Genomic DNA, 26,092 nt, shown 5'->3' with positions numbered 1-26,092 from the left:
AAAGTGAAAACTCAAACGAAAGGCAGACGAGCAGTTTTTTTTTCTTGCTTCTGTTAAACTCCAAGGAAGACAGAACTAAAGTAAAGCCACACTGTGCTGGAGAGCTGGGCTCCTCTTAGATTTTGTTTGTTCCATGAGAATGGTCCTCTGGAGCCCAAAACGTTGCATGTTGCTTCTGCCAGTTTAATATGCGTGATATGAATTGTAATGACGTGCGCTTGGAGCGTGTGCGATGTAATGTGCCATAGGAAACACTGCATTTGCGTTGCAACAACGTGCCTTGTGAAAATGACCGGTGTAACGGTGTTTGCGAAGTATTACACGCGTGGTAAAAGCACGCTTTGGAATGGAATGCGATGTACGAACATACATCCATTCTAGGATAATAGGGGCAACTGTTTCAAACACTTGGTTCAGACCGGTGGGTGGGGCCATGTCTCTAGGCGGACCTGATTTTAATTTATTAAAGTAGATTCTTAGGGATTTCATGTCCAGGGGAGGGAGGACCTCCAATGGAGTGACGGGTGCTTTGGACTTATTTTCCAATTGGAGGTCCTTCAAAGGGTTTGTGACTGGCGAAAATGTCGAATAAATTGATTGAATTTAAAAAAAAAGAATTCTGCTAAGTTATTGCATCGTCCTAGGATATCAGCAGCGGGTAAAGCTGGAAACAGGGGGCTAATAAGAGATTTAGCAATTCTAAAAATTTCACACGGAGAATTCCAGGCCAAGGTTATTCTAGTTGCATAGTACAGGGATTGGGCTTCTAGCTTATACATTTTTGTAGCCTCCCTGTAGACGCACTTCCTCTCATCAGAGAAATCTTTCCTCCACTGCCTTTCCGATTGTTTACATTTTAGTTTCAGCTCTCTATGCTTGGGGGTGTACCATGCGATCCTCTTAGAGCCCTTCTTATTGGTTGTCCATTTCTTCGGGGCCACCAAGTCTAGAGAGGCTACGATCCATTGATTAAACTTATGATTGGTGGATTCTGGATCGGCTTCCAATGCCAGGAGGGTATTGTGAAGAATAAGTGCCCAGGCGTCAATGGGAAGCTTAGACCAATTAAGGCTGAGTTTCTTTACATGCTCATGTGGCTGATCACTAATCAGGGGGGCCCATGAAAAAGATATCATATAGTGATTAGTCCAAAGTAATGGAGTAGGTTTCTCCACCATTAAGTTATTAATGTTGGGGAAGATAGAATCGAGTAAATTATCTTTTAGGTGAGTGGGACAGGTCACTTTCAAGTTAAGTGAGAGGGCACGCAGGCTATCGGTCAATTCCTCAGCATTAGGAGAGGAAATATCATCAAAGTGGACATTCAGGTCCCCCAATAGCAAGAAATTGGGCAGGGAGCTCACTGAATTGGCTATTGTTTCAGGTAGGTCACTGTTAAAATGCCCAGCAGCTCCTGGGGGTTGATAAATTAAGACCTCGGAGAAAGTACAGGTGTGAGAAAAACTAATGGCAAACAAGGCACTTTCACCGTCATAAATCAATCCCGTCGTGAACCGGCAGTTAAAGGAGTCTTTATAAATAATGGCCAGGCCTCCTCCTCTACTTAAAGTCCGAGCTAGTCTTTGGATCGAATGACCCGGTGGAAGAGCCTGGACCACTACCGGGTCTAGTGAACTGGTGAGCCAAGTTTCCAGAAGAAACATAGCATCCGACTCTTCTTCGTCCAGACTTAGCCGGATAATCTAATGGGAAACCCCTCGCTATTGGTTTGGGTACATGAAAAGTAATTTCCCCATTGCCACTAGTTCTGATGTACATTCCTTTTCTTCAGAAGTTTGTGTTGGATTTTTCATTATGCCATCTCATTTGGATGGCGATTTCTATTCTTTAATTGCATTTTAATTTTACATACATTTCCTCAGAACATCTAAACAACAATCATTCATATCAAAATCATATATATTAATATGTCAGCTGTATAGGAGATTACAAGCTATTTTTGCTACTGTCAAATAAACATATTAATGCTCATCACTCCTTCGTATAAGAGCTCAAAGACTAGCTCTTCTCACTGCATCTTCCCTCACAGACCACACAAAGTATATCATGTAAACTGTGTTAACTTTGTAAAATAGTTATCGTTATACAGTATGTCTAACTGAAACTGTAAGGTGTACTGTTTCTCCCCGACTTTTGTGAACATCCACCCATGAGCCTACAAATTGGAAGTAGCATTGCCTAATTCTCCGTTTTCTTCAAGATGCTTTGCTGTCTGCAGAGTATGGTCCATGCTATGTATATACCCCAAAAGAAATAAATATATATTTTTTAAATTGGTGGAGCAGGGACTGTGAATTCACCCTTGAACCCATTCCCCGGAAATCATGTAAGTGTGTAAACCTAATTTGAAGCAGAGTTGCTCAGGCTCAAAATACTCCCACCAACTCCACCCTGGAAGTAGGTGGGGGGTGAAAAACAAATTAAAGTACACTACATATGGGCAGTCTGAACTTCCCATGGTCCTCTGGATATTGCGGCTCTGATATCGGCAGCACATGACCTATTAATCCCAATACAGTAATCTGAAATATAAATAATAAATGAGGGATGGTGGTGATGGTGAGAAACTAAGGGGCAGATTTATGAAGGCCTTGCGCCGCCGGTGCGTCATTTTTAACATGGGAAAAAGTGACGCACCGGCGGCGCAAGGCCTTCATAAATCTGCCCCTAAGGGTTGCTGCACAGCGTTTGGTTCAGCATGTCGTAGTCAAAGGGCAGTGCGTATGTGGTGTTTATGTAGGGCTGGTAGTCCAAGAAAGGGCTTCAGGAATGTGACAGATCATAGTGTGAAAAAAAACTAGTTTCAACAGTACAGGAGAATAGCAGGGTAGATATAAAATGTATGACTGAATTTAATACGAAAGACACACAAAGAAGCATACAACAGAACACCAGATTTAGGGCTAAAATAGAAAGATGAAACTACTGCGGATCACTATGTATTAATTTTATGTAGCAATAAAAGTGTCCCCAAAAAGGAAAAGTCATTATGTTATAAGAGAGATACACCTTCAATGGCATGAAAGTATGATGTGAATGAGAAGCAATACAATGAATAAGGGCCTAAAACAGAATCACAAATCAGGAAAAGCCCTGTATTAGAGATATACATTGTAACCGGTAAATCAAAGTAATAGAACAGTCAAGTGTTTGAAGGGAAAGAATGGTGGCGGCTGTGCTGACCCTAATAAAAAATAAATCACGACAATTATATTTTTCCTTACATTAGCAAGGACTTGTGCTAAAGGGTAGCCTGCTGTCTGGAGTCTGCTCCCTGGGGTCTCAGACAGATTTTTATAGAAGGAACTAAAAGATATTCTATTTGACCTTTGAAGATTTAGGAGTGGATGCCAAGCAAAACAGTGCATTTGCAAACCATGAAATAGGGTAATAAATTCTGCTTTCCTTTTACAGGAGTCACCCAGCAGCCTGTGCGCGCCTGCTGAAGCAGTGAAACTGAGTTGTGGTGTAAATACGGCAAGCCAAACTGGGGTTTCGTGGGAGGCCGATGAGAAATTATTTGCACTAAGTACAGTAAATAACTAGTCGAAGTCAAAATTTTGGCTTTGGAATAAGCATAATTCATACATTTTCGGGGGGAATTTTTTTTACCAATTATTTTGCCACTGTAGCTGAGCGTGTGAAGAACATTGTGGTGAATTGCACCAATAAACTGTACATAGCTGTGCATGAGGGCATTATCAAATGAATCATCAATGATAATCAATCTGTTGAAAATGATAATTGTGATTTCTTTGTGCTTATTTCCACGACATCAATAACTATGTGTAAGTCGATCTTTATAACAATTCGCCGGAAACTGATTTGTAAAATAAAAGGCAGATATAATTGATAAATGACATTACAGATGAAATAGTGTATTTCACTTGCAAATGGACACTGTAGAAACCAAAGGGAAGGATTGGCAGATGGCGAATTACTAGAAATGTACTACAAAAGTTAAAAGTATGTGAGGTATAATCATTTTCACACTTTTCGTAGCGTACCTGTGTTGATGATACCTGGGTTGTATTTCAGCCACGTTGGAATAACAAGGCCACTGAAAGTTGAAAATCCAAACACGAATAGGTTTCTAGATGAATTAAGGTCCACAAACTACAAAGCAAGACAAATATAAATGTTGGAGAAATTATGTGCACTCTTACTTAAACATTTAATAAAATTGTTGTTTATCTGTTTACTTGCCGGTAATACATTGGAGGTTTATATGATTTTTAACTACCAAGGTATTTGGGTTGCTGGAACAAGAGTGGTACAACTACACATCCCTAATGTTGGCTCCCGATAGCAGACACAAAACCCTTAAATCAAAGTCAAACATCTATGGGAATATAAATGTTTACACTATCAGTCCACCCACATCCCGCAAAGATTACTTCATGAAGTGTAAACAGGATTGCAAATAATTGTTTCAAATACACACACTGAACTGATCATAATATCAAAACTAGATAGCTCCCTCTTCCTCAATGATGGAATCCATCCACTCTTCCATGTTCTTCAGGTCTCAGAGACGACCATCGAGGGTCATAAACATTTAACAAAGCAAACATCTACTCCTGCAAAAAGTTATTAGGTCTGATCATCCTCACCTAAAACTGAACTGTGAATATTCATGAGTCTCCCCATAATAATGTAGGTAACCTGGGAATATTCCAAGGACCGCAGATTCTTGCCATGAACGTGTGGTGGTATTTTGGAGTCCTCACTGAGGGGTAGAGTTACTAATATTTCATGCAACATAGCGAGGCTACTTGCTGCATTGCGTGAAAGAGAGGGAGCAGAAATGAGTCTAATCCACTAAGATGTGCCCACACTTCTGCTCTCTCCTAGCCCTGGCACACTGTGCGTTACCTACTACTGATGCAGGCACCCTTGTGCCATGCTGCAAGAGTGCCTGTGTTACAAGCAGAATTGTTTTTGTGCAGGAAGGTATATCTTCTTGAACAGTAACAATCATAAGAGGCAAGTTCCCCTGTCTATGTGTTATGCACAATGCAGCAGCCCCACACAGAGGAACAGGACCCGACTGGCTACCGGGCAGTTGTGTGTGCTGCCGAGCAGGGGGATGATTTCGTTGATGGGGACCTGTGTGTGCAAAACGAAATTCGTTTTGCTTTTTTTATTTCAATGCGCACGCAGGTCCCCATCAACGAAATAAGCCCATTCCACGGAGAAATCATCTCCCTGCACGGCAGCACACACAACTGCCCGGTAGCCAGTCCGGCCCTGCAGAGGAAGTAATGAGAAGAAATAAAGCTGTTTCTCCTTGTTGCACCTCTCTGTGGTAGATGCACCATTTTGATTCAATCCCAGGTTTACTGCCTTCATTGAATCTTGGATTCCGTAAGATTTTATGAGTGGATGCATGGGAATGTCCATGCTCCACCCATGAAACATCTGCCCAACAAAATGTAACACAAATCAGTGGATTTCTTTACCAAGTCACACAGGCAGTGAAAATAGCCGCTTGTAGGGCTCTGTAAATCTTCTTTAAGGATTTCTGATGCCTTGCGAAGTCTTACTTCGGGCAAGGGCAAACCAAGTACTCAGTAAATCTGACCCTCGTTTTGTCAAATTTTATTCTATGTATTGGTAGGTAGACCCGCCAGAGTAACTTTTTCAAAAATAAGATTTTAAAAACAAGATTTAGTATTTCCCTAATTACAGACTCCATACTGCAGCTAACCTTTTTAGGTTTCGCCTAGCAAACGCAGTGCATGCGCTGCTTCACCTTGACGAGACTCTATTATGGTCGCTGTCGTTCGCGAAGGGAGACATACCATGTGCGCGCCCGCCGCCGGACAGGCGAGGTGCATGTGCATTGCGTCTCACACCGGATGCTTGATTTATTACGGCTCAGCCGCTCGCTCCCTCCCTGCGCGCACGCTGTTTGCCTGCTCATGGTTAACTTGTTTTTAACCCTTCTGTAGAAACTTATTTTAGGTCTGGTCTTTATCTTGAAAGGGAAAGGAAGCAGCTTGACATAACTCATGCAGTAATGCTTGTTAAACAGAGCATTCGTTCACCCTCCTGCTCTTGGGCCAGCACTTCCGTGTTCATTCTTTCTCTGCCTCAACATATATATTTTGTTGCACGTGGAGTGTGCTTTCTGTGGATAATTAGTATGTGAACCTGCTTGTGTCGGCTGGCACGCCTCTAGAACGCAGTCATGCACTCTGCCTGCTTTCCATAGCCCTAAATCCGATTTTAAAAATTGTGGATTGCATTGGAAGTTCGAGAACACCCCCAGGGAACGATTGTCAGTGTCTTGTAATCTTCACCATCTCCTTTCCACTCTGGAAAGCATGGCCAATTTATTCCGGCACAAAACTGATCAAAATCCACCCCCCACCCTGCATTGTTAGCCGGAGCAGTGGTAGGTTGTGGGGGGAGGGCTTTCTTCTCGGGAGATTGTTTTTGTCCCTATATAAATGCACTTGCACACGGGGCCCTATTCCCACTGTGCTTAGTTTCCACTAAAGAGAACTCTTGTATGGTGGGAATTGGAGCTGCTTAGAAAGCCCCAATACCTTAACATGAATACACCCGGAAATCTGCACCTGGCACTGCCTTCCAGGAGTGCTCCTGTGGAATGTTTTGTGCCTAGAAAAAAGGCGGGAACAATATGCTGAGATGGAGACATCCATCTGTGCCTTAACTTTTCCTACTTTTTCGTGAATCAGTCTGTTTGTTTGAGGTGGTTTTGTTTGCCCCTCTGTTTCTTAGGACATTGTTCACCCTCTTTCAGAGTTTTTCTGATATCTATTTTTGGGTGTTTCATTGTGGTATTGTTTACTCAGCTGGGTTTGTGTTGTATTGTTTATTGCCCGTGTTTCAGTATTGTATGCATTACTCCCTCTGCTTGTTCTTTTTAAGTCAGCACGGGGGTAACAGATCAAAGACCTGTCAGGAGTACTTAAGACATATGTTATTAGATCAATAGAATACATCTCCGAATCCGAGACTAATATTCTCCACTGGGTCCCATAAGGAGAGGTTATTGAAAACATTTAGCACAAAGTCATCATATTAAAATAATTTCTTAAAAGGTCCATTTTCGTTCATGCAGCACAAAAGTCCACATATTTCATGAAATACTTTCAAGAAGCAACTGATGGTGGGAATTGCCTGCGCCACATGTGCGCCCAGACATCCATAGTTCAAAGAGAGAGCAAAGTTTGAGATCATTCTGATTTGTCGAAGGCTGTCCTAAGTGCTCCTATGATGGATGCGCTACATGAAGATCTAATTCGAGGACTCCTCTTGAGAACTAGTCCATCCCCACAAAGGGCTGGTATTATGCATCGAGTAAATCAGGTGGATTCAATGCGCTTAGCAGAAGTTAAACTTCTTAACCATGCAGATGTGACTAGATGGTAGTAAGCAGTTGTTACCAACCTGCACTTTTACTTTTTTGGATTGAACCGTGGATAACTCCAGGGGGCCCAATATGTGTACAGGAAGGTTGCATCCTTACCGGATTTTCAGGATAAATATTGACTATGTCGATAATTCCCTTTCAGACTAATTGTATTCCCATTTTCCCATTTGGATTGCCTGTAAACCTGGCGTCCATTCTACCCTCTTATACCAACGTTGTTCACTCCTGTGTTCGAGCATTCACCTACTCATGATCAGTTTGGGAGTAAAGAAATAAAAAGAAATAACTAAAAAGAAAACAGATTGAACAAGAGGAAAAATGTAAAAAAATATCCGTTTACTTAGTAAATCATTTTAGTCTGTACACCCTTTTATACTGCAAGTCTTGGAGTCATTTTTATCAGTAGCTCAGACAGGTAATATCAGTCCATATGATGCTTGTTCTTTCTGCCTCTACTTTCGCTTTGCTCCCTCACTGTCCCTTCTCTCTGAATCCTGTTATCTCTTTTTCTACTGCCATCGCTCTCTATCGTTCGCTCGTCTCCATGAGTTACTGGTGCTCTCTTGTCCTCCTCTCCCTTTATCGCCCCTCTCTCTTTCTTTTTGTCTTTGCTTCTGTATTTCTTGCTCTCGTTTTCTCGCTCCCTCCTGCAAACTTAACTATCAGCCCCTTGCACCAAGTTCTTCATCGCATTTTCGAAACTTTGACCTATTGGTGTTGTAAATGACAATGCCTTTTATTATTGCGGGTTTTTTTACACATATAAATGCCAATCGCTCAACATCTCGCAAATGCGAGACCTATTGCATTGCAAATGCTTGTTATTATTACTATAACAAAAAAAAGCCATCATATGTTGCTTATCAGATATAATTGCAAATTGTAATCTGTTTAATATGTACATTGTTTTATGGCATGAATTATGTGGCAGATGGTAGACTTTTTTTTACCAGGTTCAGAGCAAATTAAATAGACTGCTGTATGCTTCTTTACTTGAGTAGGCACTGATGGAAGTATTTTAACTTCAATAATAAAGATACTACCAGCACCAGCAGATCTTAGAAACCACATACATGGAAAGCACTGTTTTATTTTCAGGAAATAGCTTTTTTTTTGTTTTACAAAGTGTGGCTTGGTAGCAGGCGGTAGTTTTAATTTGGATCCGAGTACTAAGAACCAAGTAAATGCAATAATCTCTGCTATAAAGCAGTAGATGGTACTTTTCTAGTGAAAATAAAGTGGACACCACTTGTTGTGCTCGGCTTCAACTATAAAGAATGAAAAAAGAGGAACATTTGATACTTTGCAGGAACATGCCTTCTCAACCTGGTCAAGTTGCTACATATAAATACACACTCCCTCCGCTCCACAAACTCAGGCCCTCAAACTTAAAAAAAGAATGTTGGACTGAACAAATTGTAAATCATAAATAATGGTGTTTAGACATGACTAGGATGGGCTGCTTCAACTCTTGCCAGACGCTTACATCGCAGCTGCTTGAAGCTCGAGCTTCATGGCGCTAGAGAGTCTCAGGGGATGCAGCGGAGTCCTTGAAGTTGCTTGAGCTGTGGGGAGGTCGGTGTGCAGCTCCCGGACTCTGTCAAAATCGGTGCTGTGGCTCTGATCCCACAGGAATCCTTGGAAGCCTCTGGCAAATGCAGTGCCACAGGACTGGAGTGACCATGATCCTGCACTGTAGCTCCAAATTCCCCAAGGGGAACTGAACGAGCACGTGTGTGAGCGTAACTGAAGCAAGTTGCAGAAGGAGGACGACATGAATGACAACTGGGACCACCTTCTTGAATTAACAACCTCAAGTGTGGTGCTTGGAACCCTGTTATCACCAAGAGCTCTGCCTGACCCCAAAATGGTGGCCCAACAGGCCCATGAAAGAAGAACTAAAAAGTAAGAAGCTCCGAACCCCAGCAGGCAAGGGCAATACAATAGCAACCAAGTGTGGGAAGGGGGACTGTCGAGAACCCTTGGAAACCATCGGCGAGTGCGGTGACATAGGACTGGATTGACTGCGGTCCTGCACTACAGGACCAAGTTGCCCAAAGGGGTCTAGGTGGCCCCACAAGGGAGTGTGACGCAGCAATCCCCTGGGGGGGGAAGGCAGTGGGGACACATACCCAAATTTACAACCCAGTGTGCTGCACCATGAACCCTGACACCGTATGTACCCCTGACTGACCCTGGCATTGCAGCCCCCCGGCCTGTGTGAGACGCTCTGCTTAGTGAGAAGCTTCCAACACCTGCAAGTAAGGGCAGAAGAAAGATTGGGCATGTTTAACTAGCCCTGTGTACCAACTGGGAAATTTCAGCAAGTGGCCAATACCTCCTACTGCTCTACTGTAAAACCCTCTCGTAAATGCTTGGCAGGCCTCTCCATTACACCCTGTGTAGGAAAGTAGGATATGCTTTCATGGTTACCTCCACTGTTTGCTGGCGTCATGCTGTTTTTCTGACAGTCTGACTGGGATCCTGCTAAACAGGAACCCAGTCACTTTGTTTCCTCCCTAAATTGGCTATAGTGTGTACCTTGGTATTTTCATAATTGGCTGTTGGTGTACCCTAGTAAGTCCCTAGTATATGGTACTAAAGTACCTAGGGCCTAGGTACACCAGGGGTCCCATATGGGCTGAAACATGTATTATGCCACCCATAAGGAACCCTCCAAACTCTGACTACAGGTATGCCATTGCAGCCTGTATGAGTTGGTGCTTGCATCTCTCACAAAAGATATGTTTCCTTTATATCTAACATCACTGCACTTAAAACCTATAAGTCACCCCTCTAGTCCGACTTTCAGTCCCAAAGGCAGGGTGCTCGGTTTTAAGTGTTAGGGAGCTCTGCATGAGCAGGACACCATTGCAACCTTCGGAGTCCATTCTCCTGGGTTGTCAGTGCATCAGCCACAATGATATATAGAGTGGCAATGCGTCATTACGCAAATACCATCTCTAAACTGGCTGTAATGAACCCTGTCAGGTTTGGTATCAAACATGTTGGAATCATACCTCCCACACCGTAAACTATGTGGAAGGTATGATTCCATGCACTGTAAATCTCCTTCAGGAAGCCCTCAGTGCTCCAAGTATCAGTCTTGCAGAACCGGACGGCAAGCGAGGGCTGCTGCTGACATGAGAGCCAAGCTTGAGCAGGGGAAGGCAGAAAAATAGGTATCCTGTCACAGAGAGTTGTGATGACCTCCCAGACAGGGTTTGGTATTTTGGGAAAGGAGGGGGGAACGCACCAGTGACACTCAGATTGCTTGAGGGGCACATTTGGTGCCCTCCTTGCAAACTCCAGCTCAAACCAGTTTGGGGAGCAGTTGGCTCCCGCTCTGGCACGAAACTGGATAAAGGGCATGGGAGTATCCTCCCCACTGTCCAGCTTGTCCTCTGGGTGGGACCCCTGAGTTATCCCAACACTTTCCTTAGGGTACTAAAATGCTTACCTGAGGTTGGGTCCCTAGATTCATCGTGGGATTCAATTCAGATCCAACTCTGCGTCCTCTTCAACCGTCTGGACATTCAGACTGTGTCGCTCAGACCGCATTGGACTTCCCTTTGGAAACCGAGAATGCAATTGGGAAGACTCTGTCTGCTCCTGATCTCTTTGTTCTGCAAGCCGGCTGCACAGTCAGTGTCCATGCTCCATACAGGTTCCATCCGGGGCTTACGGACATCCAAAGACACCCTTAAGAATCAGCCCGACGCTGTTTAACATTTACAAGGCCCCGCTCGCACACGTAGCCCGACAGCATGACCTCAACATAATCTCCTACGCCGACGACACTCAGCTGATCCTCTCCCTCACCAAGGACCCCATCACCACCAAAGTCAACCTCCACGAAGGAATGAAGGCCATCGCCGACTGGATGAAGACCAGCCGTCTGAAGCTGAACTCTGACAAGACGGAGGTCTTCATCCTCTTCTCCAACCCTTCAGCCTGGGATGACTCCTGGGGGCCGACGGCACTGGGGGCAGCGCCGACAACCATCAACCACGCACGCAACCTGGGAATCATCCTCGACTCAACGCTCTCAATGACCAAGCAAGTCAACTCCGTCTCCTCCTCCTGCTTCAACACCCTCCACATGCTCCGCAAGATCTACAGATGGATCCCAACAGATACAAGAAAGGCAGTGACCCAGGCCCTCGTCAGCAGCAGACTCAACTACAGAAATGCCCTCTACGCGGGAGCCCCGACCAAGCTCATCAAACGACTACAACGCATCCAAAACGCCTCGGCACGACTGATCCTCGATGTACCTCGCCACGGCCACATCACCCCCCACCTGAGAAACCAGCACTGGTTCCCCGTCAACATTCCAAACCGCCAGCTACGCTCTGCCGACCTCTCACTTGCTACCGTCCCGCGCATCAGAAGAACAACCACCAGTGGGAGATCCTTCTCCCACCTCGCCGCCAAGACATGGAACACCCTCCCACTGAGCCTACAACAGACCCAAGACCTGCTGACTTTCAGGAGGAGAGTCAAGACCTGGCTGTTCGATCAGTAGCGCCCCCCAGCGCCTGGAAACCCTCGTGGGTATGTAGTGGGCCTTACAAATGATTGATCGATTGAAGGACTCACTCCCCTGCATCCGCAGGCACCACAACGTAACTGACCGATTTGCTGATCTTGGGCTCCTACAGACTTCAACAGCTTCTTCGAGGCCTGCACTATCTCCAGACCGAGTCTGAGGCCAGGATCCCTCATCGACACCGCCGGAACCGAATCCTGTGTACTATGTCGGCTGGCCGTTGCTAAGGCTGGGCAACTCTTGGTTACAGAGATCTTCGGGCGCTATTGAGGGTCTTCTTTGATTCCAGTGGGTTCCCCTGCTTGCTCGTGCCTACCCTGACTTACTTGAACATGGTGAGTCTATTGGACCCTATTGGTCCTGGTACTGTACCTTTTTGTCTTCTTCCACGTGTTGCCATTGCCAAGTCTTGTTGGTGCTCCTACCGGACGTCGACCCCCTCTGGATATCGGCATCTGATGTGGGACAGCTCATGCACCATCCCTGGCCATCCTCAGCATCACATTGTCCGCGTAGCGGCAGAAACAAAGGCACCGTCAACTCTCCTGCAACAGCCGACATTGGTGGGTACTCGACTCCCCTGCCTCCTGGTCACTCCTGAGTGACATAGACTCTGTCCCCTATGCTTGCACTTTTTTTAATCCACCATTGGATTCCATCAGACTCTTCCAGCGTCTTCACTAGCAGCATCTTGCTTGAAGTTGGTCTCCACAGCAATTTCAGACGTCACTTCATAACTATGCACACTGTTTCCCTGGTGCAGGTAACCTTGTCTCCTGGGTATCCACAAGTGTATTCCAAGACCTCTGGGAAGGATCCTTTTTTCTAAGAATTCCAACTGCGATTTCCCTATTGACTCTCCTTGCGCACTCAGTCGCGAATTCACTTAGCATACGGCTTCCGTGGGGTTCCTGGGTCCTTAGCACAGGTGGTTCATTGATTCCCCAGCACTTCTAAGTCTTCTGGGTCATTAGTCGCATTCCACTATTTTTGTATATAGTTTGGTCTCCCCTGGAAGCCCACTGTATTATCGTGCTACCTGTTGTATTATCAAAGTATTGTGTGTTTTGTAATTATATCTCCGGATAGGAGATATTGTTTTGGGTTAATGAGTGTCTGTCACAAATAACCATTTTTATAACTACACTGTGTGGTTCTTTTTCACTTAATCTGCACTATAAGATTAGATACTCGTGAAACAAGCTGCTTTAATTTGATTTGATTTGATTTAAATTTATAGTGTGCAGCAATCACCCGAAGGCATCAAGGTCCTATAGATCACCATCCGGAAAAGTACACTAGCACTCCAGATTCAAAAAATGTCTACAAAGAAAAATAAACAGGTCTTAAGAGCCTTCCTGAAGGGCAAGAGCTGCGGGATGGCCCTCATATTTTATGAAAGGGTGTTCCAGAGTAGGCTTGCGGACGTGGAGAATGCTCTGTCACCCCACTTCTTTCTTTTACTTGTTGGCACTGTGAGCTGGAGTTGAAGAGATTAACAAAGGTGTCTGCCTGGGATATACCAGCCAAACATTGCTTTTAATCTTGTTGAATATGGGAGATAAAGACTCTTGTGTACCATTGAGAGAGATTTAAAGCTGAAGCGCTTATGAATTGTAAGCCAGTGAAGGGTCTCCAATTCCTTCACAGACGACTGTCCCCTGAGAATGTCCAGAACAAGTCTAGCAGTGCATTCTGCATCACCTGGAGCCTATGCTGTGTGTTTTTGTTTGAGTCCAGGTACAATGAGTTTCAGTTATCCAGTCTAGACATTACTAGGGTGAGAGCAACCTGCTTACGAGCAAACTGCTGGATGAATGGAAAAAGTTTCTTAAGCATCCTTATGATCCAGGTGCATGTTGCTATTGTGCGATTCACTTGGTCATTAAAGTTGAGTTCAGTGTCTGTTTGACTTGGCCCTTTTTGGTGGGTCATCCCTGAACTTTTTGCCTTCCTCCTGTATTATTGTCTGACCTGTTTTTGTTGTTTTTATGACTCTGGTCACTTTATCACTGCTGATCAGTGCTAAAGTGCATGTGCTCTCCCTATTGTAAATTGATGTATGGATTAGTGATTCCATGATTGGCTGATTTGGTTTTCTTATCAGACCCTAGTACAGTGCACTGATTGTGCCAGGGCTTGTAAACAAAATGCTGCTAGTGGGCTTACAGCACTGGTTCTGCCACCCACAGAAGCAGCCTGTAAAAGTGTGTCTCAGGTCTGCCATTGCAGAGCCTGTGTGCAGTCTGGTACTGCCATGCTGACTAAGCAAGTACACCCACTTGCCAGTCCCTAAACCTTCTGTTTCCTTCATGTCAGACACCCCTATGGTAGACCCAATGGCAGGGTGCATTGTAAGTATAAGGTAGGACAAGCCATGATGTGTGTGGCATGTCCTAACAGTGAATTACAGCCATTTTCATTTTTTGCTATTGCAAGGCTACCTATTTCCCATAGGCCAGAATGGGCAGTTTGATTATTACATCTTATAATCCTAACTGACTCAGGGAACTAGGCAGAAATTTGTGTTTAGTATGCCTGAACTCAGAATGATAAATACATCTTTTAGTGAAGTTGGTTTTAACATTCGGTGTTTAAAAATACCACTTTTATAAAGTAGATATTTTCTTGTCTAACTATCCAAAGCCTGCCTCTGCTAAGTTGTGTATTCCTTATCTGGAGTTAGAGTGACAGGGCTGGGCGATTCCAGGAGACAGAGTGAGTCAGCCCAGTGCTGAATAGAGAGATCTGCATCTAGATGGGAGGGAGGAGTTGCACCTGGGACCTGAATAGGGCTGTGCCTTCCCTCCACAATGCTGGCTCCACCTCCTGTAGTTCGTCTGATGTCTCTGCCCTGCACTGTGAAAAGCAAGAAAGAGTCATGTAAACATAGTGCTCCAGGACTGACCAGAACTGGTTTGGACTAGGCAAAGGCCTCTCTGCCTCCAGAGAACAAGGAGAAACTGTGTATAAAAGAGGGGACCCAAACCCCAGGACTTTACATCACTTTTGGACAACAAGAAGAACCCTTTGCTGAGGAGCGGAACCATGGAGACTGAGGAGAGACTATCCCTAAGCTGAAGTGATGCTTGGGGGATTGGCCTGCAGTGGTTGCCTGACTGCCAAAGAAAGGAGAGAGGAACTTTGTGTGGACTTTCATCAACTCATAAGGATCTCCAAGGGCTTAAGAAAAGAGCTTGCCTCCTGCTGAAGTCTCAGGGACAACAGACTTCACCCACCAGCTCCCCAACTGTTCTTTTGGAAGAGCCTGTAGCTGTGCTGGACTTTTTGAGGAACTGCGTATCGCAAGGAGCTGGAAGCGAGATTCACGAGCAAGAAGCATGACGCCGAACTGCCGCTGTCGCTTCACAACACGAGAGCGCCTCGCATCACCTGAGAAGAGGATCAACATTGCAGAAGACGCCGCCATATCACTGGGAAGCAAGTCGCTGGGCCTGTTGTGGCCCACAAGAACCGCTGAGTCATCGCAGGGCCACCAAAGAGCCTCACATCACCAGAGAAGAGGAACGATGTTGCAGCAGACACCGCGCATCACCGGGAAGCATGTGGCAGGGCCTGTCGCGGTCCACATCATATCGCACCAAGAAGAAGACGACATCTTTATTTCTTTGCACCAAATCTTCATCGCATCATGGCGTTGCTCGCCGCATCGCCACGGATGCGTAGTAAGAAACCAACGCATCACCTCCCTTCACAGAGAAGAACCGACGCATCACCGTCCCCTACACAGCAGTAGAGAACCGACACATCACCGTTCTTGCGTGTAAGGAACCAACGCATCACATTCCCAGCAACACTTTTGTTGTATTGCGTTATGCATTTTAAGGTACATTGACTCAAAGTGTCGCATATTACATCCAAGAGAGAACTAAGCTAATTCTACCATTTTAAGTACAGTATTGTGAATTTATTTAGTTTGTGGTCTTGTGCTAAATCTAGATAAAAGATACTTATTTTTAATATACGACTAGTGTGGTGTCCATCTGTAGTGTTGTCACTTGATTACTGTATGTGTTCACAAATGCTTTACACACTGCCTCTGAGATAAGCCTGTCTGCTCAAGCCAAGCTACCAAGGGGGTGAGCAGGGGTCATTTTAAGAGTGTACCCCCTTACCCTGACTTGACTCAAGGGTCCCTATTTGTCACAAGTACCTACCTGTGCCAACTAGAGACCCCCAAATCTGACATTGGTGGCAGCGGTGAGGTATCTGAACTTGCATTTGTGACTTATATACAGTGATTGGTGAACGCTACTAGTGAGTGCAGAACAAAATGCGACCACATACTTTGTGGTAGATTGTTTTCCTGGGATTTTCTGTTTTTGCCAAGAACTGCCAAGTTTAACCACCATAAGTAAAGGAGGATCCATAGCATCTGTTTATTGTGATTGGGAAGAGGGGAGACTAGAATGCTACAACTTAAGAATGCTTAAGCATTTCTGCAGAAGATTCAAAGTTTCAATGACCGGCCTCTCCAAGAAGGAGGAGTACCAAAATGTGCTGAGGGCCTGGGTCAAAGCAAGGAATACTCCAGAGGAAGGGGCTGAGAAGGCAGATGGGAAGCTGTAGGGGCCATTGGGTCCAGAGGGGAGGAGAGTACCCTCCCTAGTAGGTAGCAGTATCTCTGCCAAAAGCCTATCCCCAGAGGAGCTGGTGGACAGGAAGGAAAACAGGATGCACAAGATGGAGCTTGCCAAGCTCAAATTGGTTGGGCAACTGGAGCTAGAAAATAGGAGATTGGCCCTAGAGGAAAAGAAAATACAGTTGGAGCATGAGTTAAGAATGAGGGAGCTTGATTTGGAGCTCGAGAGGCTTGAGGCCATGAGTGTCTCAGCCCAGCAACAAGTAATGTGTGTAGCTCAGAGAGTGAGCTTTGCTGAGTTGGAAGTGGAATCCAGCTCAGATGGTGGCAGCAAAATTGAATTTCCTAGTACTGAGGGAGTAGTATACACACCTAGAGATTTGGTGCCTGACTTGAAGGAGGGGGTTAACATACACCAGGAGGTTCAAGGATATGAGGTAGCTCCAGTAGTGCGCAGTGTCCCTGAGGAGAATGGGGTAACTGACGCAGGGGTTCATGGTCCTAGTGGTGGGAGGGACACTCTACTGACTCTAGATGAGAGGTGCAGGGAGAGCGGTTCCCCCAAGGTTGAAATCCTGGTGTGTGTGTGTGAAGAACACCCAGAAGAGTGTGGGTTGAGTGACAGAGACGGTCAGATACTGTCTTGCCAATCTCAGGAGAGTGGTGTGGGGTACGCGTGCAAGACACTGGATGGTGTTGTGAAGGATAGTTTGGTAAACCCTTGTAGGGGGCTGTGTGATCCAATTGTGGGAGAGCATATTGTAAGTCCAAGTTTTCCAGAGCTATGCCAACACCTGTTGGAGAGTGAGTTCTCTGACCCCAGGGAGCTCACATTGGAGGCAGACCTTTTGGTGGATTCCAGAAGGTCTGGAGAGGCATTGAGGAGTGACCCTTAGGGGAGTGGCTCAGGTATCTTCCAACCCAGAGTTGTGGAAGTGGTTCAGAAAATCCCAGCTAGGTCCCATATTAGTGGGAGGGGTGTAGGCACACACGTCCTGTCTCAGTGGAGAAGGAGTGAGTGTGGGGCTGCGTGTCCCAAGGTGCCCGAAACCCAGTTTCAGATCCTGGATGTTTATTTAAGGGAACACCAGGTAGGGAGCCTGGTCTGTTCTGATGGGCCGCCTGTTGAGGGGGATCCCTTAGTTTCTGGTGAACTCGGAGTGTCTATAAATAGGCCTTCATCAGTTCTGGTGTCTGGCAGTGCCGCTCATAAGTGGAGGGTGCAGAAGTCCAGACTGAGGGTGAGAGGGGAAAAGAGTCCCCAGTGGAAGATCCAGTGGGTCAGGGACCAGCCAGAAGGGCTGAGTTACCAGTGAATCACCATGATGACACCACTTTTGTCCTGGGGATTTTCATGCATTGCCAGATGGACAGAGGTTGGGAGATCTACACCAAGCAGACTATCAAACAACCCATGAGTTATGTGTTACCCTTGGGGGGGGGGGCACACGTGCTCCCAATAAAGTCCTGGTGCGCCGGGCAAGTGTTCAACCGCAGGGATTGGTCCCTGGGTTGGGAAGCCAGGTTCAGGTGTTGTCTGACCTGGAGGAAGGGGCAACTGTAATCAGTGTCCTGACTGATGTAGCTTATAGGTGTACCACTCCAGGTGGGAGGGTACAGCACTCTGGAAGGGGGTGTAGAGGGAGTGAGTCCTCGCCTCTAACGCCGGTTCAACTGGAGGGTTTAGACCCTAGGTTGGAGGGCCAGGATCAGGGTGTCCCCCCTGACCTGGAAGCCAGTTGCAGGATAGAACCCCTGAACTGGTGGGCGAATTGTGCAGGATGCCTGCTACAGGCACCCTGACAAATCTGGAAGGGGGTACCGCTCCAGGTGAGAGGGTCAGAGTCCCAAGGAGGAGTACCAGCTGTGGAGAGCCCACCCCAGTCTCTTGTCCAGCTGCCGGGTACAGGCCTGGGGCTGGTGGGTCAGTGTCAGGATGTCATACCTGACCTGACAGGAGGGAGAGTGGACAAAGGGTGCCAAGCACCTGGGGCTACTGCCCCCTGCTCTCTGATGCCACAGAGGTTTGAGAGCCCTAAGAGGCATAGGGCCTGGGTCTCTTCACTGACTACTGTCAGTGGCCACTGGGGCTTGCTGTCTGTCTGTTGGGACACATCTGCGAGAAAGCTAAGGTTAGGTGCTGCACAGATGGTGTCCACAGGTGAGGGGAAGGGTTCCACATGGGTTAGCTTGGTGGATCCTGGGAGTAAGGACAGAGGATTTGAAATGGGTTCAGAGTGGCGTAGAACTGGAATATGCCCCTGCTGTTGCGAGCCAGGTCCAAGTTCTATCGCCCAAAGCAGGGAAGCACATCAAGGTAGTGATTGGTCTACCCTGCGTTTTGGCTGGAAGGGGGCTGTGTTGGACTTGGCCCTTTCTGCAGGGTCATCCCTGAACTTTTTGCCTTCCTCCTGTATTTTTGTCTGACCTGTTTTTGTTTGTTTTATGACTCTGGGCTCTTTACCACTGCTGATCAGTGCTAAAGTGCATATGCTCTCCCTATTGTAAACTGATGTATGGATTAGTGATTCCATGATTGGCTGATTTGGTTTACTTGTCAGACCCTAGTACAGTGCACTGAGTGTGCCCAGAGCTTGTAAACCAAATACTGCTAGTGGGCTTGCAGCACTGATTGTGCCAACCACAAAAGCAGCCTGTAAAAGTGTATCTCAGGTCTGCTATTGCAGAGCCTGTGTGCAGTCTGGTACTCGGCCTGCATGCTATAGATCTCAGACTAAGTAACTCAAGGGGCCATACCTCATATTGGCTCACCAAGCGGCCAGATCAAGACAGTGCTGCGTTACAGGTCCGGACATGCCTTAAGACATACAAACAGAGATGTGCACAGGGTACAACACATAAAGAAAATATGTGTGAGAGCAAGGAAAGTACCTCACGGACGTGACACCCGAGGGGGTTCTCGGTCTGCAACTGACCGGTCTACCCACTTCTCATCATCGGTTACTTTCCTTGCTGGGAGGATGAAGAAAGTGCAAGAAGCATGTGCACAAAACAGAATAGAGAGACAAAGAGGGAGTGTACAAATACACTACCTAGTAGGACAGGGAAAAGTGTTCAAAAAAAGATTGACAAGTACCTACACCCAACACCAACAAACGTAAGATGTAAAATAGTGAAGTTTGGCTGGCTGAATCGATTTTATTCTGGTGCTGCCAAACTTCACTTCTTAAAAAATGGTTAAATTGATACCATTCAATGTTATGACTGGACCGACATGTTTCATTGCCTTGTCATTGGCAATTTCGTCAGGGCAAATGGTTGGGTCTCTATTCTTAATCCTCCATTTTTCATATGGGAACCTGTGCACACACATACATTTAAAACAACAGAACACAGCAGTGGTATGGTGGTGAGTCAATAGAGGTCTGTACACATATCACACTCAAGCCAATGGCAGCAGCTCGCTGCAGTTACCTTATGCTCGCAAATACTAGATATACCGTCGAGCATCAGAAGGACGGCATGTCAAAAGATCACGAATCCGTCTTGGGGACTCCTCAATGTCAGTCACCTATATAAAAACATATAACAATCTAGTTTCATGCATCATGATGTCCACAGTACTATTTGATATTACAGGGTATCGTGGGGCGAAAAAGATTCCTAAAGCGTGCCAACAAGTTAACCAGCGGTAACGACTGTCACAATTAGATTCACACCAAGGTAACAGATGACAGTATGTTACTGGCGTCATCAGATCGGTAAAGTAAAAATGTAAAACCTGGTAGGGGGATAAGTCGTCTGAAAGTTTAACTACTCATTTAACCCATAGCCACGCTGGGATTCCGCTTACCTGCCAGGTTTGTGAAGTTATTAGGAGGAAAGAAACGCTCACCGCTCTAGGTAAATGCCCGGGCGGGGGTGCCTACCAGTACCCGTGTTAGGTCTTAGCAAATGGGCCGGGACAGAGTGCAACCGCGCCCAGCTTCCACATACCTGGGCGCGGTTGCACTCTGTAAGCGGAATCCCCGCGTGGCTATGGGTTAAATGAGTAGTTAAACTTTCAGACGACTTATCCCCCTACCAGGTTTTACATTTTTACTTTACCGATCTGATGACGCCAGTAATATACTGTCATCTGTTACCTTGGTGTGAATCTAATTGTGACAGTCGTTACTGCTGGTTAACTTGTTGGCACGCTTTAGGAATCTTTTTCGCCCCACGAGTACCCTGTAATATCAAATAGTACTGTGGACATCATGATGCATGAAGCTAGATTGTTATATGTTTTTATATAGGTGACTCACATTGAGGAGTCCCCAAGACGGATTCGTGATCTTTTGACATGCCGTCCTTCTGATGCTCGACGGTATATCCAGTATTTCCGAGCATAAGGTAACTGCAGCGAGCTGCTGCCATTGGCTTGAGTGTGATATGTGTACAGACCTCTATTAACTCACCACCATACCACTGCTGTGTTCTGTTGTTTTAAATGTATGTGTGTGCACAGGTTCCCATATGAAAAATGGAGGATTAAGAATAGAGACCCAACCATTTGCCCTGACGAAATTGCCAATGACAAGGCAATGAAACATGTTGGTCCAGTCATAACATTGAATGGTATCAATTTAACCATTTTTTAAGAAGTGAACTTTGGCAGCACCAGAATAAAATCGATTCAGCCAGCCAAACTTCACTATTTTATATTTTACGTTTGTTGGTGTTGGGTGTAGGTACTTGTCAATCTTTTTTTGAACACTTCTCCCTGTCCTACTAGGTAGTGTATTTGTACACTCCCTCTTTGTCTCTCTATTCTGTTTTGTGCACATGCTTCTTGCACTTTCTTCATCCTCCCAGCAAGGAAAGTAACCGATGATGAGAAGTGGGTAGACCGGTCAGTTGCAGACCGGGAACCCCCTCGGGTGTCACGTCCGTGAGGTACTTTCCTTGCTCTCACACATATTTTCTTTATGTGTTGTACCCTGTGCACATCTCTGTTTGTATGTCTTAAGGCATGTCCGGACCTGTAACGCAGCACTGGCTTGATCTGGCCGCTTGGTGAGCCAATATGAGGTATGGCCCCTTGAGTTACTTAGTCTGAGATCTATAGCATGCAGGCTGAATAGGGCTTCTTGTTTCAGATTTGTTGAGTGGGGGGCTGCCCTATATAGCCTTTTTTCCCCTTTCATCCCTTTTTGACTGATTGCAGTCTGGTACTGCCATGCTGACTGAGCAAGTGCACCCACTTGCCAGTACCTAAACCTTCCTTTTTCTTCATGTCAGACAACCCTATGGTAGGCCCAAGGGCAGGGTGCATTGTAAATATAAGGTAGGACAAGCCCTGATGTGTGGGCTTGTCCTAATAGTGAATTACAGCCATTTTCGTTTTTCACTATTGCAAGGCTACCTATTCCCCATAGGCCAGAATGGGCAGTTTCATTATTACATCTTATAATCCTAACTGACTAAAGGAACTAGGTAGGAAATCGAGTTTAGTATTCCTGAACTCAGAATGATAAAATACATCTTTTAGTGAAGTTGGTTTTGACATTCTGTGTTTGAAAATACCACTTTTAGAAAGTAAGTATTTTCTTGTCTAACTTTCCAAGCATGCCTCTGCTAGGTTGTGTATTCCTTGTCTGGACTCTGAGTGACAGGGGCTGGGGGATTCCAGGAGACAGGGTGAGTCAGCCCAGTGCTGAATAGAGAGATCTGCATCTAGATGGGAGGGAGGAGTTGCACCTGGGACCTGAATACGGCTGTGCCTTTCCTCCACAAGGCTGGCTCTACCTCCTGTGGTGCGTCTGATGTCTCTGCCATGCACTGTGAAAGGAACGAAGGAGTCATGTAAACAGAGTGCTCCAGGACTGACCAGAACTGGTTTGTTCTAGGCAGAGGCCTCTCTGCCTTCAGAGAACAAAGAGAAACTGTGTATAAAAGAGGGGACCCAAACCCCAGGACTTTAAATCACTTGTGGACAACAAGAAGAAACCTTTGCTGAGGAGCGGAACCAGAGAGACTGAAGAGAGACTATCCCTAAACTGAAGTGCTGCTTGGGGGATTGGCCAAAGAAAGAGAGGAACTTTGTGTGGACTTTCATCAACTCATAAGGATCTCCAAGGGCTTGAGAAAAGAGCTTGCCTCCTGCTGAAGTCTCAGGGATAACAGACTTCACCCGCCAGCTCCCCAAGAGTTCTTTTGGAAGTGCCTGCAGTTGTGATGGACTTTTGGAGGAACTGCGTATCTCAAGGAGCGGGAAGTGCGACTCACGAGCAAGAAGCGTGACGCCGAACTGCTTCTGTTGCTTCATAACACAAAAGCGCCTCGCATCGCTGGAGAAGAGGATCGACGTCGCAGCAAACGCCACCGCATCACCGGGAAGTGTGTCACAGAGCCTGTCGCGGCCCACAAGAACTGCTGAGTCATCTCAGGGCCACTGAAGCACCTTGCATCGCCGGAGAAGAGGATCGATGTCACAGTAGACGCCGCCGCCTCACCAGGTAGCGTGTTGCAGGGCCTGTTGCGGCTTGTATCGTTGTCGAAGCACCGCACATCGCCGGAGAAGAGGATTGACATCGCAGCAGATGCCGCCGCATCACCGGGAAGCGTGTTGCAGGGCCAGTCACGGTCCTCATATCACACCAAGAAGAAAACAACATCTTTATTTCTTTGCACCAAATCTTCATCGTATCACGGTGTTGCTCGCAGCATCACCACGGAAGTGCAGTAAGAAACTGACGCATCACCTACCCTCGCAGAGAAGAACCGACGCATCACCGTCCCCTACACATCAGTAGGGAACCAACGCATCACCGTTGTTGCGTGTAAGGAACCAACGCATCCCCTTCCATGCAACACTTTCATTGTATGGCGCTACGCATTTTGAGGTACATTGACTCAAAGTGTCGCATTTTACATCCAAGAGAAAACTAAGCTAATTCTACCATTTTAAGTACAGTGTTGTGGATTTTTGTCGTTTGTGGTCTTGTGTCAAATCTATATAAAATATACTTATTTTTAATATACAACTTGTGTGGTGTCCATCTGTAGTGTTGTCACTTGATTACTGTATGTGTTCACAAATGCTTTACACACTGCCTCTGAGATAAGCCTGTCTGCTCGTGCCAAGCTACAAAGGGGGTGAGCAGGGGTTATTTTAGGAGTGAACCCCTTTACCCTGACTAGATGCAAGGTTCCCTATTTGTCACAAGTACCTACCTGTGCCAACTAGAGATCCCCAAATCTAACAGTGTCCATCAGCACTTCAAGGTTATTGGGCTTTCTTCCCGGAGTAGGAAAGGTCCTTAAGGAGTGAGGCCAACAGCTGCTGTCCCAGCTGGATGCCTCTGGGCCAAAAATCCTCACTTCCGTCTTTTGCCCATTAGGTTTTAGAAAGATACATGACATGCATTTTGCCACTTTGGTCATGCAATGTGAGACGTTCTCTGCTACCGGGCAAGAGTTTTGGGGATTGATACCATAATCTGAGAGTTGTCTGCATACAACACTACCTCCATTCCAAAGGAATTGATTATAGCCACTAATGGTGCCACATAGAGATTTAAAAGCATAGGGCTCGATGATGAGCCCTGCAGCACTCCACAGGGCAGAGAAAAAGCCTCTGAGTAAAAGGGCTGTAACCTCACCATTTGGGGCTAAAGCTTGACGAGAAATGCCAAGACCTTGGAGTCTATCCAGCAGCAGTGCAGGTGAGATGTTATTAAATGCTGTAGATAGATCCAAGAGTATCAACGCCACCCCTTGTCCTTCATCCACTCGATGCCTTATACAGTTCATGACTGAGATTGATGCGGTTTTATTTCCCATGATGTTTCCTAAAGCCAAACTGTGAGTCATAAAAAACAGTGCTGCTGTTCTGCAGGTTCCATCAAATGGATATTAAGGTGCATCTCCAGAATCTTTGCTGGAACAAGAAGCAGGGAAAGCGGGCGATAGTTCTTACAGTCGGTGATATCCAGGTTTGTTTTTTTAGGAGAGGCCTATTGATAGCCTTCTTCCAGCTCCGAGGGTAAGATCTGAATAGAATCCCATTGTTCTTTAGTTTGTGAAGTGGGTAGCCTATACCTCTGGCCGCCATATGGAGAACGGCTGGTGGGCAGGCTTCTAGAGGTGATCCTGAATAGGTTTTCAGAAGGTATTATTCTACCAACTTGGGAACAAGTGTAGGTAACACGGAGAGAACTTTCGGCTCTTGACTTGAACATGATGACATCACTAGGGGTGTCAGTAGGCAGAATGGGTGTTGGGCCAAAACCTGCGTGAATATCCTAAATCTTGGAGTGGAAGAAGGTTGCTTACAGAACATTTGAGAGCCCCCTGGCTCCGCTCTGAGTTGCAAGGCCGAAAGCAGTTGTACTAGCTTAAAAAATTCTTTACCTGAAGGGGCATTTTTTTTATTTAATGGGTGCAATACTTTTTCTTCAGTTAGTGCAAGCTTTATGCTTTAATACTCAATTTATTTGAGTTTTTTTTCTTATTTGTCTTAGGTTTTCCTCCATGCCCGCTCTTTATTTAGGCATGCTTGTTTAAGCATCCTCAGCCTATCATTGTACCAGGGAGCTAATAGAGAATGCCTTTTATGTGTGATTGCCTTCAGAGGGGCCAACTTATTTGCTGCACTCTCCAGAAATGCAGCAAAGGTCTCTGCCCGTCATCAAAGGCATCTTACGTTACGCAGGGTAAACTATTTAGAATTCTGCCTAGAGACTTGGCCGAGACCCCTTTCCAATTTCTAGATTTATCAGAGAGGCAAGTAGTTCTATTGTTTCTGGATGCCGAAAGGGGTAAAAGATCAAAGGCGACTGCGCTATGATCAGACAAGCTGATAGGGATGTTTTTTGGTAAATCTGTCTGGTATCATTAGTAAAAATCCCATCCAGAGTATGGCCCGCCTTGTGGGTGGGGGCAGATACCAGTTCTGACAATCCAAAATTAGGGAGAGCCTCTAAAAGGGTGCTTGAATCTTGGTTGTCCGTCTCCTCTGGGTTAAAGTTAAAGTCACCCAAGATGCTCATCTAGTTCCCAGCTAGAAAAGGTTCTAGAAGCAGTTTAAGTTCCCTGAAAAAAGGGGGTGTAGGACCTGGGGGTCTATAAATCAGCAGACCCCCAAACGAGCAGGTGGCTGAAGTAATGAGTTTAAAGTGGAGGGTTTCACAGGTTTGTAGATTATAGCCTGATTTCATCAAACATCTAAAATGAGATTTGAATACAGTTCTCTTCAGAAGATCCCCGACAAAGAGCCCCGGTTTCAGGAGCCCATCAGGCATTGCAGCGCCGGCCTGACGAGGGGCACCCGCCCTATGATGAAGCATGACACCTCTCGGGATGGGAAGGCATCACGAAGAAAGACCTGTCTTTCCCCTTCACTTTTTTCCACTCCAACACCCCCCACTCTTTTCACATAGGAACTGCATACCCTCTTTAAACACTAGTCTCATTTGGGAGCCTGTGTGCACGACCTCATGACCCAGCTCTCAGTCCCTCCCTTTGGATAATAATTTTTAATACAGTAGCAAGGCCTCCACCCGTC

At 46.0% G+C, this 26,092-nt stretch overlaps 1 protein-coding gene across 1 annotated transcript in view; it reads right to left on the bottom strand.

Moving 5' to 3' along the window:
- The window catches only part of LOC144772266 (solute carrier family 23 member 1-like), a 984,472-nt gene that overhangs the window by 437,809 nt on the left and 520,571 nt on the right, over positions 1-26,092 (bottom strand). Inside the window, exon 10 of the mRNA XM_078656497.1 lies at positions 4,029-4,137. Within this exon, the coding sequence (XP_078512623.1) occupies positions 4,029-4,137 (109 nt within the window). The remainder of the gene's footprint in view (positions 1-4,028; positions 4,138-26,092) is intronic.

The sequence above is a fragment of the Lissotriton helveticus genome, chromosome 1_1 (assembly GCF_964261635.1).
Source record: "Lissotriton helveticus chromosome 1_1, aLisHel1.1, whole genome shotgun sequence".
Taxonomy (NCBI): domain Eukaryota; kingdom Metazoa; phylum Chordata; class Amphibia; order Caudata; family Salamandridae; genus Lissotriton; species Lissotriton helveticus.
Note: the sequence above shows the minus strand (reverse complement) of the source record. Positions and strands in the feature narration are given on the sequence as shown.